Genomic DNA, 17875 nt, shown 5'->3' on the forward strand with positions numbered 1-17875 from the left:
GGCCTGGACATCCAAACTGTAATGTTTAGCAAAAAAGTGTGCAAAATCTTCCAAGTAGCCGCCCTACAGATCTCTTGCGGGGAAACTTGCTGGCACTCAGCCCAAGAGGCCGCTTGAGAATGGGTGGAATGCACTCAAAGCCCTGTTGGGACCGGATGACCTTGAGCAATATATGCAGAGTTAATAGACTCCTTCAACCACCTGGCAATAGTGGCTCTAGATCCAACAGGCGAAAACTGTTAGTCACACCTCCAGATAACGTAACAACGACCACCTCACATAAGTCTCAGAGTCTAGACTGAGGAGAAGCCGGATCAGAAACCGGAAAGGAAGGGAGCTCCACAGACTGATTCAAATGAAAATCTGACACTACCTTAGGCAAGAAGGAAGGAACTGTATGCAAGGACAATCCCATATCTGAAATACGCATAAAAGACACTCTACATGACCAGGCCTGAAGCTCCAACACTCTCCGGGCAGAAGCTGTCACTACCAAGAAAATCACTTTCAGAGTAAGATCTTTTATCGTTGCCTGTTTCAAAGATTCAAATGGAAGAGAACACGGCTTTCAGAACCAAATTAAGGTTCCAGGAAGGATAAGGATTCCGGAGCGGCTGACACCAATGTTTTGCCCCCGAAGGAAGCAGGATACATCCAGATGCATCGCCAAGGTACCTCCGCACACCTTGCCACGAAGACAACCTAAGACTGCGACCTGCACGCTCAGGGAATTAAAGGAAAAGCCTTTCACCAGCCCGTCCTGTAAGGAGGTCAACATAACCGCTACCGAAGTGCGAGTAGGATCCACCTCGCACTGTATGCACCAGGACTCAAAGACCCCCCACACTCTGACATATGCCAGGGAAGAGGAAGTCTTCCTGGGCTGTAGGAGTGAAGTGACCACACCATCCGAATAACCCTTGTTCTTTAAATGCTCCCTCTCAAAAGCCATGCATCTAGACAAAAACGATCTGCTTGATCCAAACAAACAGGGCCTTGATGCAGAAGGTTGGGCAGGTGTCTGAGCCGTAAGGGACAGACTACCGCCAGATTAATCAGGTTCGCAAACTACGGGTGCCTTGGCCACTCTGGGGCCACAAGAACTACGTCGCCCGGATCTAACTCTATCCAATGCAAGACCTTGCTGAGTAGTGGCCACGGAGGGAAGATGTAGAGAAGAATATCTGATGGCCAAGGAAGAACAGCAGCACTTTGGCACTGCGGAACGTCGCCATCAGATCCATGCAAGGGTACGCCACCGGTGACAAATGAGACGATACATGTCATCTGAGAGCTCCTACTCCCCAGGATCCAGATGATGACGTCTCAAGAAATCCGCTTTAATGCTGTCCAAACCCACAATATGGGATGCTGCCAGCCTGTCCAAGTGCAGCTCTGCCCAGGCGATTAGTTCCCAGGCCTCCTGAGCCACCGCTCTTGCTCTAGGTACCTCCCTGATGATTTATATAGGCCACCGCTGTTGAACTGTTGGACAGCACTCTCGCTGGTTTCCCCCTAGGGGTAGCAGAGCCTGTAGCACCAGCCGAACCACTCTGGTCTCCAGGCGATTGATGGATCATGTAGCTCCTCCCTTGACCACCGGCCTTGGACGGACTTCTTCTGACAGACCGCCCCCCCTCCCCCCCCAGCCAGAGAGGCTGGCATCCATAGTAACCACTGTCCATGAAGGAATATCCAATTCCACTCCTTGCCGCAGCTTCTCCAGCAAGAGCCACCACGCTAAACTGGATCGAGCGGTCTCTGTCAGGGGAAGAGTTAGCTAAAACTGTTCGGAAATGGGATCCCATTGGTAGAGCAAGGTTGACTGCAGAGGTCTCATATGAGAGAACGCCCATGGAACCAACTCCAAGGCAGATGCCATGAATCAGAGAACTTGTAAGTAGTCCAAAACTCTGGGTAAGCAGTTGGCTAACAAACTGCAGACCTGAGCTTGCAACTTGAAGATCCGCTCCTCGGTGAGGAAAACCTTTCCCCTCTTCATATCAAACTGAACCCCCAGAAACTCCGTCTGGGAAGGGGTCAGGTGGCTCTTGGCGAGATTGGGGTGGATTGTCAATGGGTGCAGATGCTGCAGGACCAGCTCCACCGAAGCTCGGAACCGATCTTCCGTCTTCACTCAAATCAGCCAGTCGTCCAAGAAGGGGCGCACCAGGACCCCTTTGCTCCGCAGGCTCGACGCCATCACTACCATCACCTTGGTAAAGGTCCTGGGAGCCGTGGCCAGACCGAAGGGGAGAGCCCGGAACCGAAAATGTTCCCCCAGAATCACGAACCTCAGATACTTCTGATGATCAGACTGGATCCCGATGTGCAAGTACGCCTCCGTGAGATCCAGAGATGCTAGGAACTCCCCTTTGTGCACCGCCACGAACACAGAACATAGGGTTTCCATGTGGAAGCGAGGCACTCGCAGGACTTTGTTCACCTTCTTCAAGTCCAACATGGGCCGGAAAAGATGCCCTCCTTCTTTGGCACTATAAAGTAAATTAAGTAACGTCTTGTTCCTTTGCTCTTCGCGGGGCACCAGAATCACTGCGCCCAGGACACGGAGATGTCGAACTGTGTCCCGCACGCCAGTCTCTTTTCCTCATAAGAGCATGGGGATACCAGAAACTTTTCATTTAGTGGCCGAGCAAAATCTAAAGCGTAATCATGTTTTATCACTTTTAAGACCCATTGGTCTGACGTAATGTTGGCCCATTCCTTGTAAAACAGTGTCAGCTGACCCCACCCCTATTATTGGAACCGAGGAGCAGACCAATAATAGGGAGGTCTTTGGGAAGATTTGGCTCTGCCTGCACCCTGGTTGCCTTCCCTTCCAGGTTGCTGGCAACGAAAGGACTGACCCCCAGGAGTGTTACTTACCCGAAGGCTGCCTAGAGGAAGAACCTGATGATCTGGACACCCAAAACTTACGGTTACCCCAGAACCGGGAGCACTGAGATCAGGAGCTTCTCACCTTTGGCCTATCCTCTAGCAACTCATGAACTTTGTTCTCCCCCAGAGACTTAACCATCTCCTCCAAGTCTTTGCCGAATAGCAACTTCCCCTTAGAAGGCAGGGAACCGAGCTGAGCTTTGAAAGCCACATCTGCCACCCAATTCCATAACCACAGGAGTCTACGGGCGGAAACTGCAGAAACCATGGTCCTGGAGGAGGTCCGGAATAGATCATACAGAGCATCCACACTGTAGGCAACCACGGCTTCCAGCCGCTCCGCCTGAAGGACATCAGTATCTGACAAGGACCTATCCTGTTGCTGCTGAATCCAACAAAGTCCTGCTCGCAACATGAAACTGCTACACATGGCTGCATGAATATCCAGGGCCGAAACCTCAAAAATCTTCTTGAGGTGTACTCCCAGCTTTCTGTCCTGAAGATCCTTGAGGGCTGTGGTCCCAGTGACCGGAACGGTAGTCTTTCTTGTAACGGCAGAGACCGAAGCATCCACCTTTGGAACCCTGAGCAGATCCAAGGCATCCTCAGGCAGCGGGTATAACTTATCCATAACTCTGCTGACCTTCAACCCCATATCTGGAGTGTCCCACTCTCTGATCAAGTCGGAGGCTGATGCATGAAACGCAAAAGGACCTAGTCAGACCTCCGAGGCCCACCATGACCGGTTCCACAGAACCCAGACTGTTTTCCTCCTGGAGAGACAATACCCAGCTCTTCCAGAACTGCGAGTATAAGGGGGACGAGTTCTTCCCCGCAAAACAATCTCACCACTTTAGGATCGTCCCCCTCAACTGGAGATGGTTTATCCAGCGCCTGGTCCCCTAAGGCCTGCGTCTGCTTGAGGGTCCTGGCCTGGCGAGTCCTCCTGACCCGAAGCCTCAGGGGAAGTGTCTGCTGTGGGTTGCATGGCTGTGGCCCTCTGGGACCACTCGACCTGCGAGGCCCCTGACCTCTCTGGAACTCTGGGCTTTTTAGGTGGCCAGGCAGGAAAACCATTACCCCCCTGGCGCTTTGCCGACCTCCTGGCCTTGAAGGCCTTATGCAGTAAAAGGACAAACTCAGAAGAAAAACTGGAGGACGAATCTGAATCCTCTCCACTGTCTCCCTCGTCTGCTGTAGCAGGCACATTAGGGAATGGACCACCCCCTGGGGGCCCCCGCCTGAGATGACGCTGGCGGGAAATCCCCCTCCCCTCCCGCGCACTCAGAGGAAGATCAGAAGGCTGCCAAAATGGCCTCCATTCCCATGCTGAGGGGGAAGGGATCCCACGTGCTCTGCTGTGCCGGAGAGAGCCTCCCAGGCTCCCAGCATTTTACAGATTTCTTCCCCGATGTGTTCCCTGATGACCCTTCCCCCCCGGGGAGGCATCTGGATCAAAGCCCGCCATGCGAGAGACATGTGCAGGCATCCCCACAGGCCAAGCACGCCGTGCCCCGCAGCATCAGAGGTTGCCACTGGCGAGCAGCTGAGCAGAAGAACCAGCGAAGACAGGAGGAACCCTAACAAACAGAGCCGCCCAAAACGCCTGCACTGGCCTTAACCAAGCGTACCAATTCCTGAGGAGAGAAAACACAGAAGACCATTAACTTTTTTTTTTTCTTTTTTTTTTAAGAACAAAACTTTAAAGAAACACTTCCCTGAAAAAGGCTACAGGCTCTGCTAAGTTCCTGTATGGTGAGTGAACCAGGATCCCTGGTTTCACCCTACATCAGCTACCAGATGGAAGAGCTCACAAGGTTCCCGACCCTCTGCTCTGAAGCCTCGGATACCAGGAGAGATGGTCCCACCAGGACCAAGCAACTCCTTGGGAGGCAGTAGAAACTCTCTCTCTAAGCTAAATCCTCCTTGTATCTTTTTTTTTTTCTGGACTGCAGGCTTTGCACCTCCATCATCTACTGGAGTCAGAGAAAATCTGATGGACTGCAGGTGGCACCTCAAAACTTCTCTGTCTCCTTCTGCTGTAGGGGAGGCAAAACCCAGCTGTCTGGAATGATCCAGGTACGTACAAGGGAATCCCTGATTCTCACAGGTATAGACTATTGTAAAGCCTTCTATCTTGGTCTCCATGACAATGCACTATGCCCTTTCCAACTAATCCAAGATACGGCTGCACTTATTCTGACAGGTACCTCATGGAAAGGTCACACAACTCCAATCCTATACTCACTACACTGGCTCCCATTATGCACAATCTAATTCACAGTGATTCCTCTGCATGGCTCTGCTCACTTCTTCAAATCTACTAACCCTGTAGGCAGTTACTTTCCTTACATAAAAACCTCTTAGAAATAGTCTATCCATCTGGCCAGACTAGATATCACCAGACAGTGTGCCCGGATCATTTAAGGCAGATAATATTGCACAGACTTAAAATTAAAAAAAAAAAAAAAATAATAATAAAATCTAAAGTCATACCTGTTTCTCTGTGGCTTCCAGTTCTCTTTCCATCCCCCAATAGGCATTTCATGATTCTGCCTCCCATTTACCATCTCTTGGAGCCTCCCCTGCCCAGCTTCCTGTTTACATCCCCTTCTATTTCGTTATTCTACTCATCTTATTTACGCTATGTTTTTATCTTATAGTATGTTTTACCTTTTATGTATATTAACAAATGTAAACCGTTTTGACCGACTTTCATTGTAAAAGCAGTATATAAACCCTTCTAAATAAATAAATAGATAGGGTCACCATTAGTTCTGTCACATTTACCTTCGTGTTGTTTCCGTTTTGCTAAAAGAACGCTGATAGGTTTAGAAGGGTCCTGCTGAGCTGGGGGTATGTGCTGGTGACGCAGAGGTTCAGGCGAAGGGCTGTGGGACTGAAGTCTGTCTCGACTGCGGCTCCTCTGCATTTCCCTCTCGTGCCTCTGATCAACAGGAGGTCTCAGACCATAACCTCTGTCCGGGCTGTAATCCCCACTATAGCCACGTTCCAATCTCTCATCTTGGTCTATGTTCCTGCCACGGCTGTGGTCCCGCTGGTGCTCGCGTTCCATATTCCCCTCCCTGCCTACGTTCCTGCCACGGATTCGATCAGGGCTGTAATCATTGTCACGATCGTGCTGTCTACCCCAACCCTGGTCTCTTCTATAATCTCTATCAGGGCTGGAACCCCGACTGTGGCCGCCCCTGTGCCAGTCCTTCTCGCTGTAACTGCTTCTGTGGTCGTACAGTGCTTCATCATCTATTACATCAAAGGCTCTGTCGCTGGGGTGAGGAGATGGTGTTCTTCGGAGTGCCGATGGCTGAACCTTCCGTGACCTCTTTACTACCTGTTTTACACAAAGCAAACACACAAAATAGATATCTCCTCAATTAAAACACTCTTGACTTTACATGAATTCTCTCCTGATTTTAGCTTACGCGGCTGCACCAACTGAGTATACTATTCACCTGATATTTTGTTTTATGATCTCCATGCGCTGCACCCAGGTAGGGGGAAATTCGTTTTCAGGTTTTGTTTTATTTTTTTTTTTCCCTGGGAATTTCAATGTGATTATAAAATATATATATATATATATATATATATATATATATATATATATATATATATATATATAAATAACTTTTCCACTGATTTTTCTCCTGCTGTAATAAAGTAATTTTTCCACTAAACTGCAGAAATAAATTAATGGAAAAGTAATTTTTTTTTATATAGCATTGAAATTCCCAGGAAGAATAAAATAAAAACTGAAAACAAAGATACTTATAGACAGGGTACTATCACAAAATGCTCTCTCATTTTGCATACACAGTATTTAAACAAAACAGGACAAGGCAAGGAAACTAGCACAGCAGGGTTTAAAAGAGGTTTGGAGAGCTACCTAGTGGAAAAGTACATATCACATTAACAGCCAGGTAGATCAAGGAAAGCTACTGCTATACCTGACAGTGAGCAACAGGAAATAAATATACTGTCTGGGATCTGCCAGTTATTTGTGACCTGGATTGGCTACTGCCAGAGGCAGGATACTGGGTTCAATGGATCTTGGGCTGACACAACATGGTACTTCTTAGGTTCAGGCTAAAAAGGACAGCACCTTGTCCTCCCTCAGTTAAGAACATAAGAACATGCCATACTTTGTCAGTCCAAGGGTCCATCAAGCCCAGCATCCTGTTTCCAACAGTGGCCAATCCAGGTCATAAGAACCTGGCAAGTACCCAAAAACTAAGTCTATTCCATGTTACTGTTGCTAGTAATAGCAGAAGCTATTTTCTAAGTCAACTTGATTAATAGCAGGTAATGGACTTCTCCTCCAAGAACTTATCCAAACCTTTTTTTAAACCAAGCTACACCAACTTCACTAACCACATCCCCTGGCAATTCCAGAGTTTAATTATGCATTGAGTGAAAAATAATTTTCTCTTGATTCGTTTTAAATGTGCTACATACTAACTTCATAGAGTGCCCCCTAGTCCATCAGAAGCCTATGGAGAATCTACACAATGGCAATTTGGTGATACACACTGTGAAGATCAAAGTAGCGAAAGGCAGTCCTACAACTTGACATGCAATAATAACTGAAAATTGAGATTCTATCTAGATTACCCTTTGCATGATGAAGTTGTTTACTCTTTTGTGGTCCAACCCTGGGAGAAAACCTCCAGATTTTTAGAAAATGGTTGAATAGGTTCCCAAGAACCTTTCTGCTTTGGTAACAAATTATAGCCCCAATTTTCAGCAAAGCACACACGAAAGACAGGCTGCCCTGCAGAAGACTGAATGGGAATACTCTAACTAAAAATTTAGTACTGGAAAGCAAAGAGCCTGTATGCTATAGCTAAGACTTCTGCAGTCTTCTTTGGCAGCTCACGGGTAGTTTCTTCAGCATATTTTTCTCCCTCTCCCACTCTAGCCTACTTTCCTCTCAATTGCCTCTTCTCCCCCAGAGTATCTTTGCTCTTCTTTTCTAATCTTTCACCACTTGGTTCCCTCCATCCCTGCCCTAGGGGCCGATGCAAAAAAGTGCGCTCAGCCTAGTGCACAGCTTAACGATCAATTGGATACGCGTTTTGGACATGCTAGGCTAACCTCCCATGCAATAAGAGGATTCGCATGTCCAACTTCACGCGGGGCAAATAGCGCTTATCACATGTAAATCTCATGTAGATGAGGCTATTAGCTATGCAGAAAAGTCACCGCTCGGCTAACAAACCCTTGTTAATGCTGCAAATTTAATGCCAGCCTTGGAGTTGGCGTTAAGTCATACCGCAAAGTCAAGCCGAGCGGCGATTTTCTGCTTCCTCCTACCGGCTGCCTGCCCGATGATACTGCCTGAACTGCACTGGCTTCCTGTTAGCAGCAGAATCAAGTGCAAGGTGATATCAGCCAATATTAGGAAGCTGAAATCTTTGCTACAGGGACCACTTGCCCCTGTTCTGGGCACGACTGCTCTTTTGTCACTGCAGGGGGGATTTCACACGCCAGCTTCTCTTTTGCGGGGAGAGAAAGCGGATGCTCCAATGCAGAGCAGTAGGGACACGCGATTGATCCCCAGCTCATTATAATACTGCATCGGGCGCCCAGGAAAGGTGTTTGTGCGCGCGTTAGGAAAACGGGTGCTCAGTTCGAGTGCCCGTTTTACCACGCGTCATACTGCATTGGCTCCCTAGTCTTTGTCCCCACACATCCATCCCTCTTCTCCCTCCAGCCTTTCATCCATTGTTCCTGACTCTTCCATCCTTTATATTTTTTTTCTCTCCCCTCCCCACCCCCGCTGCATACCCCAGGTACCAGCAAGAAATTTCTCATTGCTGACAGCAGAAAGAGGTACAGCTGGCACTATGCAGTACGTGCCTGGGAGGGGGAGAGACATAAAAGCACAGCCTGAAAGAAGTACAGTTGGGAGAGGAGGGGGCAGGAAGAGAGGATAAATCTGACAACCCACTGGCAGTGGAGCAAGGGCAGTACCCTGGCATGAATTGGGGTTGGAGGGGGAAAGCTTGCAGCCCTCCCAGCAATGAGGGCACAAACAGTGCAGCGGCGACCGTCAGAGGCAGCAGCCAGGAATGTGAGGCAGGTGGAATCGGAGCAGCAGCAGAGCTGCTGGTTTCCTGTAATTTTTGCAGGGAACTACAAATTTCGGGTTGGCTAAATTGTACAGAATCACAGGAAACCAGGTTTTTCCTATGGCGCTCTCTCACCACACCCAAACACCATACGCTTACAAAACAGTAGACTTTCTTCCAAAGGACTCCAGCATTGGAACCAGGGGATCAGAGCTGATGCTTTGCTATCTCCTTAGCATGGAAAGGAAAGTATCTATGCTGAGGATTTCTGTAAATTTTGACGAGGACCTCTTCTCGAAATCCTTTTGAGATGGTCTATAGGAAAACATCTTCCATTCAGGTTTTACCTACAGCAATCAAGCTGTCAGTATCCCATTAAACAATGCAGGAAGACCTAATAGCATAAACAGAGCAGGTCCAGAAGAAATTTCCAAAATGTGTTCAACCATGCTGCACCGCACCTAGAATACTTATGCAGTTCTGGTCGCTGCATCTCAAAAAAGATATAGTGGAACTAGAAAAGGTGCAGAAAAGGACAATCAAAATGATGAAGAGGATGGAACGACTTCCCTATGAGGAAAGGCTAAACTGGTTATGGCTCTTCAGCCTGGAGAAGAGAGAGCGGAGAGGAAATATGATAGAGATCTATAAAGTCATGAGTGGACTAGGGCAGTGATTCTCAACCAGTGTGTCGCGACACACCACTGTGATGCGAAGCATAAGCTGATGTGTCGCCGCCTCCGCTTTAGAATACGGAGCCTCCTGGTCTCCTGCTGATTCAGCTAATCTTCCCTCCCCCTTCCTCTGCTCCAGCGGAACGTAGAGATCTCCTCCTCTGGCCGGGAGGAATGTAGTAGCAGAGCTGACTGCAGCAAGAAGCAGCCATATAGAAAGAACATGTCGGGGTGGGGGGCTGCGCTGGTGGTATGGCCTTCCTTATCGCCACGGCCAGAAGAAGACGCGAGGTTAATCCGTGCAGGAACAAGAGACGCAGCAGTGCTGAGCCAAATTTGAAGAAGCGCAGTGTCAGCCCCCATGGCCCCAAGAAAGAGAATGAGGACAGGCTGAAGGTTCAAGCTGCTGCTGCTACTTGTGTTTCCAGGAGAGAAACAGCTTGTGGGTGTGCACCTGTGTGAGACTGAGCCCATGAGAGTGAGAGACAGCCTGTGTGAGACTGAGCATATGAGAATGAAGAGAGCCTGTGGGTGTGTTTGCCTGTGTGAGGCTGAGCATGTGAAAGTGAGAAGCAGCATGCGTGTGTGTGTGCATGCACAAGACTGAGCAAAAGCAAGTGAGAGACAGCCTGATGTTTATGTAAGTGAGACTGAGCATGTGAGAGTGAGAGAGAGAGTACCTGCATATATGATACAAAACCCCCTGTTTGCCTCTTGCTAATCCAAGACAATCTTAGGGCACAGTGAAATCATATATAATCCATTTTGAAGTGCTGAAAAAAGTGCAAAAAGCTGAATATAAATCTAAATAAATAAATATTTTAAATCCTTATTAGTTTTAATTATTGGATGTTTGTCTCTGCTGTTTTGAAATGTTTTATTGGTGTTTGGAACACCTTTATGAGTTTTTAAATTGTTGAATGTTATTCGATTCTTCAGCTATTATGAAATATCTATTTTTTTGTTAGTATGATTTATTACTATTTTTTTTTTTTTTTTTTTTAATGAGGAATGGATATTGTTTTTCCATTGCTGTACTGTTTCCATTTCAGTTTGTCTGTACATTTCTATTCATACTTACAGTATGCTCTTCGTATTCTGTATTTCATGATAGTCTGTCTGTATTCTGCATGTATGACTGAGGTGAAGTATTCTGCCAGTGTGTAGTTTCTGTGCAGGGATCTATAGCAGCCTGGTTTGTTCTATTTTCCTACTATGAGGTATATTGGTATTTTAGGGCCTGGTGTAATATTAGCACTTATACCTTTTCATAAGTAGGGTTCTCATCGTTTGAGTGCTGGCAGTTAGTGTTTTAGTATGGAGGTTTTACTGTTTTGCTAGTTGTTAATTCTTTTACTCGTGACCTTCTCAGTGCAAAGCCTACAGTGAACATGTTACAATAAGCCTAATGCCATATGGGTTCCAAGTTTTGGGGGGGGGGGGGGGGGTTGTTTTTACCTTTTTGCAGGGTTTTCTGGTTGGCACCACATCAGTGCATAAAATTTAACATACTTGTTATGATATTTTTACCTCACTGTACTTTTGTCATTTTTCATATAAAATCTATTATAAATACATAATTTTTAATTGTGTGGGGAGGGAGGGTGCACAGGTTTGTACTGTTCACAAGGCAGCCTTCTTCACCCACAGAGCCCAGTAGGACTCAGCTCTGGTCTTCCATTCCTGCCAGAGCCCAGCAAGAAATGGCAACTCTCTTTCTCTTCCAGGCTAGTGATAACTGATTCTATCTTCCCTTGCTGGGCCCAGAGTGACAGCAGAAGAAAAAAGATTGGTGGCCCCATGGGGGGACAGAGAATACAGCTTGTATAAAAATGTGTTTCTGTTCAGACAGAATACTCTTCTCTTTCCCTTGTGTCATTCTTAACAATAAAAGAAATATTGAGGCTTTTTTTCAGTTTAGCTGTGGATTGTTGTGAGTGGTGTGTCACACAAGTGAGTACTGTCCATCAGGTGTTTAATGATGGGAAAAAGGTTGAGAACCACTGGACTAGGGGATACTCCATGAAATTAATGGGTAGCACTTTTAAAACATATTGGTGAAAGTATTGTATCACTCAGCATACAACTAAACTGGAACTTGTTGCCTGAGAAAACAGTTGGTGTAGATGGGTTTTAAAAAAAGGGTCTGGGCAAGTTCCCAGAGGAAATGTCCATAAACCACTATTAGCCACATAGACTTGGGGGGGAAGCCACTGCCTATCCTGGTTAGGAGTAAGGACTGGATCTATTCTTTGGGATCTTGCCAGGTACTTGTGCTCTGGATTAGATGCAGGTCTTGATGGACTTTTGGCTTGACCCAGTATGGCATTTCTTATGTTCATATGTACAAGTACAATGGAGGGGCCTTGTCAACAGCAGCAGAAAACCTTCCTTCAAGGACAAGGTATGAATGCTTGTTTTCATAAAAAGAGAAATATTTCTCATTAAAAAGGCATCTAATGAGGAAGTGCAGGTAAGATGCTAAAATTGCCCATGAACATGATTAGCTGGCAAGGCACATGCTTTGCAGGCTGACGAGCAGAACAAATCTCACCGGGATTTAGCTGGATAACTAAGTAGTTAGCCAGCTAAATTCCACTATGTGAAGACTATCTCCCTCAAAGCGGCTCAAAGAACTCGTGGGCTTTCCTAACGTGTGTAACTTACAGCCAGATTAAAGAGAGGCATTGCCGTGGGTGTGCATTTAGGTCGGGAACGTAAACGGCAAGCAAACATTTGCATTTTCAAATGTAGGTGTTTTGTTTTACCACCATTCTGCTGCTCAGAGAAACAGAAGGTGCAAAACAGATAAACACTTGTACGGCATATTTTGTAGCCAGTTTTCAAAACGGAAACTACCTGCCTACTTTGCAAAAAAGTGGGATAATAATATTGGCCTCTATTGTAGGTGCTTTGTCGTGCATAATTAGGATCCTGCCCCTCCATGATGAATACAGCACTGATGTCAGATTATGCACCTGATAAACCCACCATATTGAAAATTTGTTCTTTTTCATTAATCTACTTGTCTCACTGCCTGTTGGAGCTAAACCCTGGTTCTTCACAGATGAAGAGAGTAAAGTGTGTAGATCTCCAATAATTCACATTCCAACAGGCTTTGGAAAGGTTTCCCGGGTGCTATTAAATAATGAGCAGATAGAGTTGAAAGATTCCGAGTTACCCTCTCAACAGATTGTTAATACAAACAAAAAACATACTCAAACATCTATATACAAATGAAAGAAGTCTAAAAAAAATAAGGTGGGAGAATTAAGAGTGTACAGCACTGGATGAAGAAGTAGATATAACTGGCATCTCAGAGATCTGGTGGAAGGAGAATAACCAATGGGACACGGATACCAGGGTACAAATTATATCAATGATAGGATGGATCAAATTGGTGAAGGTGTGGTGCTATCTGATAAAGAGGGCATCGAGTGAAAACAGGATAAAAAGTTCTACAGAAAACAAAATGGGATTTCTATCCATAAGGATTCTACATTTCACGTGAAAAAGGGGATAAAACAGCACGGGGGGTGTATTACCATCTGCCTAGCCAGAATGGACAGAGACAAATAACAGAAATTAGGGAAGCTAACAAAATTAGCAGCACAGTGCTAATGGGGTGGCTTCAATTACCCCAGTACTGACTAGGTAATTTCACATCAGGACATGCTATGGAGGTAAAGGTCTTAGGTGAAATAAATGACTGCTTCGTAAAGCAGCTGGTACAAGAACCAACAAGAGAGGGCACTATTTTTAGATCTCGTCCTTGTTGGAACACATGGTTTGGTGCGAGAGGTAACGGTTTTGGAGCCACTTGGCAATAGTGATCATAATGTGATGAAATTTGACTTAACTGGGAGGAGGACACTAAAGAAATTTACTTCTTAGCATTTAATTTTCAAAAGGGAGACTATGATAAAATGAGGAATAGGTTACAAAAAAAACAAACTGAAAGGAGCAGCTGCCAAGTTTAAGAGTTTACAGCAGGCATGGGCCTTGTTTAAAAATATTGTAGTAACAGCTCACACCAGATGTATTCCACAATTCACAAAAGGTGGAAATAAGTCTAAACTACTATTGGCATGGTTAAAAGGTGAAGTGACAGAGGTCGTTATAGCTAAAATAACATCTTACAAGAAATGGAAAAGAAATGCGAAGGAAATGGCATAAGCACTGGCAAGTTAGATGCAAAGTACTGATAAGAAAGGCAGAGAGAATTTGAAAAGAAGCTTGCAATGGGAGCAAAAACTCGTAATAAAACCTTTTTCAGATTCATTTGAAGCAGAAAGCCTGCGAGGGAGTCAGTTGTATCATTCGATGATCAAGGGATAAAAGGGGCACTTAGGGAAAACAAGATCAAAATGGAGAGAATAAATTAATTCTTTGCTTTAATCTTTACAGAGAAAGATTAAGGGAGATGGCCATGTCAGAAATTATATTTTAAAGTGATGAGGGAGAGCGCGCTGGTGTTCCTCTGCAGGGCTCCTCTACCAATCAGGAGCCCTTTTCTCTAATTACCATCAGGCCGCCAGAAGAGGGAGTTCTCCCTCGTGGCGTCATCTCCTTGGGACAAAGTGAGGCACGCAGTGGCGCGCCGCTGCTGAAGTGCCAAAGCTGTGCACCCCTTATCACGTTTTTTGCAGTTTGACAGTCAACATAAGTTTTATTGATCTGTTAGGATCTTCCCCTCGGGCCCTTCTCACCCTCCCCTCACATCTCAGCCCACATCGGAAGCATTTCAATTTACAAGCCAGTCAACTTCGGGCAATGAACCTGGACCGGACAGTTCTGTTCCCCTCGCAGGTTTTCACCTCCCTTAGTCCCGATGGACCTAACCCACCAAGGATTAGGAGCCCTATCCAGATAGGTTCAAGATGACTGTTTCAATTGTCCAGAGAGGGGCATCCCTTCAAGGTTTACCAGGCTCCTCTACTCCTCCTAGCCATCCTGATATGCCAGCCGCTATAACGCTGGATTCCTTGTGGGTTGCCATTACTAAGTTGGAAGCTACTTTATCGTCTAGTATAAATTCTATGCTGAATTTTGTTGGAAATATGTCTATTACTATTAATGATCATTCTCAGAAGATACAGGATCATGCAGATAAATTGGAGAGTTTAGGGAATAAGATTTCTGCAATTTTAGAGCAGTGTAATAATATAATGAGTGAGAATTTAATTTTACTTAGAAAATTGGAAAATTTGGGAAACTTTGTTAGAAGATGTAATCTGCGATATTTTAATTTTCCTAGATGCTCTATTATATCTCCTATGGAAATGCTAGGGAGATTCTTTCAGGAATCTCCTTGGCCTTTCCAATGAATCTTTTCCTACTATTGTTAAAGCTTATTCTTTATCTTCTTCTTCTATGTTAATGGAGGGAATCGAGAAGGATGAATCTTTCAACCTAACTGAAATCCTAGAAAATTCATATTTTGTTATTGCAGATAGAGCTACTCTATTAGTACTACTGTAATGCACTATTCTTAGGCCTTCCAGCATCCACAACCAGACCTCTTCAGATCCTTCAAAATGTGGCTGCAAGAATTCTAACAAACACTAGAAAATTTGATCATATCATACCCATTTTGAAAGAACTACACTGGCTACCAATCACCTATTGAATACAGTTTAAAACACGTACTTACATTAATACATAAAACATTATATAATGAAAAAAATTGAATGGCTTAATGCCGTCCTACATTTCCACACACCACAAAGAATAGTCCTTTGTTTGATGAATGCAAGTTTATCTATACTATCTCTGAAATTGGCCCACCTAAACGCAGAGTCTTTAGCAGGTCCAAAACTATGGAATTCCACACCAATAGAATTGAGAGCTGAGGCAAATCCATTCACTTTTAAAAAGAAAACTAAAAACCTGGCTATTTCAGCAAGCTTTTCCTGATTGAATAATGCCTCATTTTATTTTTAATATTTTTCTGAGTAGTTAATATATTAGAAATCAAAAACAATGTTGTATCTCCTTTTTTAGTTTTTTTTTTTAACTGATGTATTTTATTTCACTGCTTATTTTCTACTTTTTAATTCTGTAAACCAATATGATGTATTCTCGAATACCGGTATATAAAAACAAGTAAATAAATAAATAGCGGAATTCTTAAAAGAATCTGACGAACAACTTATAATGAAACTTTTTTTCAATTTAAAAGAATGCATGTTTTTTGGTCATAAGGTTTCAATTTTCTGCGATGTTACTTTCAATTGCGTTGTAAAGCATTTCTTTTTAGAAAACAGACAATTTTGGATTGGGGGGGTGGTGTTTCAATTGAAGTTTCCCTGGTATTCTTAAATATCATGGTAATAGGTACGGATTCCATGATATAGTTCAGCTGGACAATTTCTTGAGTAATAAGGTTTCCAATATTAGCAGTGGAAATAGCCATGTAACAACTTAGGTCTTTAAATGGAAATGGCTTATTGTGAATCTAATTATTTCTGCTGCTTTCTCTCTCCTAATTTATGGTTTGATTTGGATCCTTTGTGTTATTATACTTAAGTATCTGTTTCCTATTATATATTTGTGACTAAAGGATTCTCTTTTCTGTAACCAAGGATGATTCTATTTAAAACTAATAAAGAAATAATTCAAAAAAATAATTAAAGGTGACGATTCAGAGGAACCGAAATAAATCTGTGACCCTTGAAGATGTAATAAGGCAAACTGACAAACTGAAGAGTAGCAAATCACCTGGATTAGATGGTAAACATCCGAGTATTGAAAGAACTGAAAAATGAAACTGCAGACATACTATTAATAATCTGTAGACTATCTTTAGAATCATCCACAGTATCTGAAGATTGGAGGTTGCCAACGTAAAGCCAATTTTTGAAAGGTGTTCTAAGGTTTTCCTACTCTTTGTGAGCTTCCCTACACCAACAATGAATCTGGCTCCAGAGGGGTGCATGTGCCCTAGTCAGGACAGCAGTGGCCATATCCAGAAGACTTGGGGTTTTTGAATGTTGAACCCCCTGAAGCAGTTTCTCTCTGATCTTGTCCATCAGAAGACAAAGCTGTCATTTGACACCCCATCTGACAGGAGGGTGACTTGAGGATTACTGGATTCAAGGGCCTGGTGAATGGCCTGCTGCTATTACAAGCTCTCCGCATGGACTTCCTTAATAATAAAACAGACTCTGAACTTTGTGATGTTTTAACTTTTTTTTTTTTTTTACTTCCCATTACCAAAAGTGTCACAAGAAATACTGTAGTGGTAACTGCTGAGCCACAGTGAAGACGAATGAAATACAACTGCATCTGAACAACATGGACCACCCTATGCAAATCAGAGGCCTAAACAGAATGTTACTGAATGACCGTACCCTCTGAAGTCTTACACAAGCCTGTTGTCTCATTGCCTAGATAGTGCTGCACCTTACTGTGCAGGCTGGATGAGGTAATCATGAATGAGGGACTGGCAGTACATTCCACATGTCCATTCAATGCGTTCTGGCAGCTTGAGCTCTTTCATGGTAAAGACTTAATAAATCAGCCTCGTAATTGGGAACTAGCATTCCTCCGATTACTTTGATGAAAGTGGCACACAAAATCAATAAGTACATTGCTCATGCCAGCTGTCTGTGAATGCTGTTTTTCTATTAATTTAAGTGTATAGGGAAAAAAGTTTAGTGAATTGAAGACCAACTGTATTTTCTCCCATTAGTTCTGGGAAATAAGTAGAACCCAGAGAATAAAGATTTGGAGATACTCACCAAGGTAGCAGTTTTCCCACATTTCTTTAGCTGTTGAACTGCAAAAGAATGGGGCACATTGTCCAGAAGGGTGCCGTTGACCATCACAACTCTGTCATTTTCTCTGCAAATGGACAAAGATGAAACAATGAAAGGGCTTTCTTCACACCATACACCTCCAAAACTTCACAATCAGGCAGATTCAGTAAAGTCCGCGGACGAACACCCGCTCTCCCGGCGCGTGCACTGGCCCCTCGCCGATTCAGTATTCAAATGAGGTGGTGCGTCCATAGCGCCTCCTTTTAGCCCGGAGCAGCGGCCGTCAGCGGGTTTGACAGCAGACGCTCAATTTTGCCAGTGTTGGTTCTCGAACCAACGTCGGAAACCAGCGTCGGAAACCGGACGCCGGAAAAATTGAGCGTCCGGTTTTCGGCCTGACAGCCGCGGGCCGAATTCAAAATTTTTTTTTTTTTTACTCTTCGGGACCTCTGAC

The 17875-nt window shown here is 44.6% G+C and overlaps 1 protein-coding gene across 4 annotated transcripts in view; it reads right to left on the reverse strand.

Annotated features, from left to right (window-relative positions):
• The window catches only part of TJP2 (tight junction protein 2), a 250962-nt gene that overhangs the window by 100017 nt on the left and 133070 nt on the right, over window positions 1-17875 (reverse strand). For all 4 annotated transcript variants that reach the window (XM_029612832.1, XM_029612820.1, XM_029612840.1 and 1 more), the window contains exons 4-5: window positions 17404-17506; window positions 5689-6250 (exon numbers count right to left, since the gene is read on the reverse strand). In XM_029612832.1, the coding sequence (XP_029468692.1) occupies window positions 5689-6250; window positions 17404-17506 (665 nt within the window). The remainder of the gene's footprint in view (window positions 1-5688; window positions 6251-17403; window positions 17507-17875) is intronic.

The sequence above is a fragment of the Rhinatrema bivittatum genome, chromosome 1 (assembly GCF_901001135.1).
Source record: "Rhinatrema bivittatum chromosome 1, aRhiBiv1.1, whole genome shotgun sequence".
NCBI lineage: Eukaryota > Metazoa > Chordata > Amphibia > Gymnophiona > Rhinatrematidae > Rhinatrema > Rhinatrema bivittatum.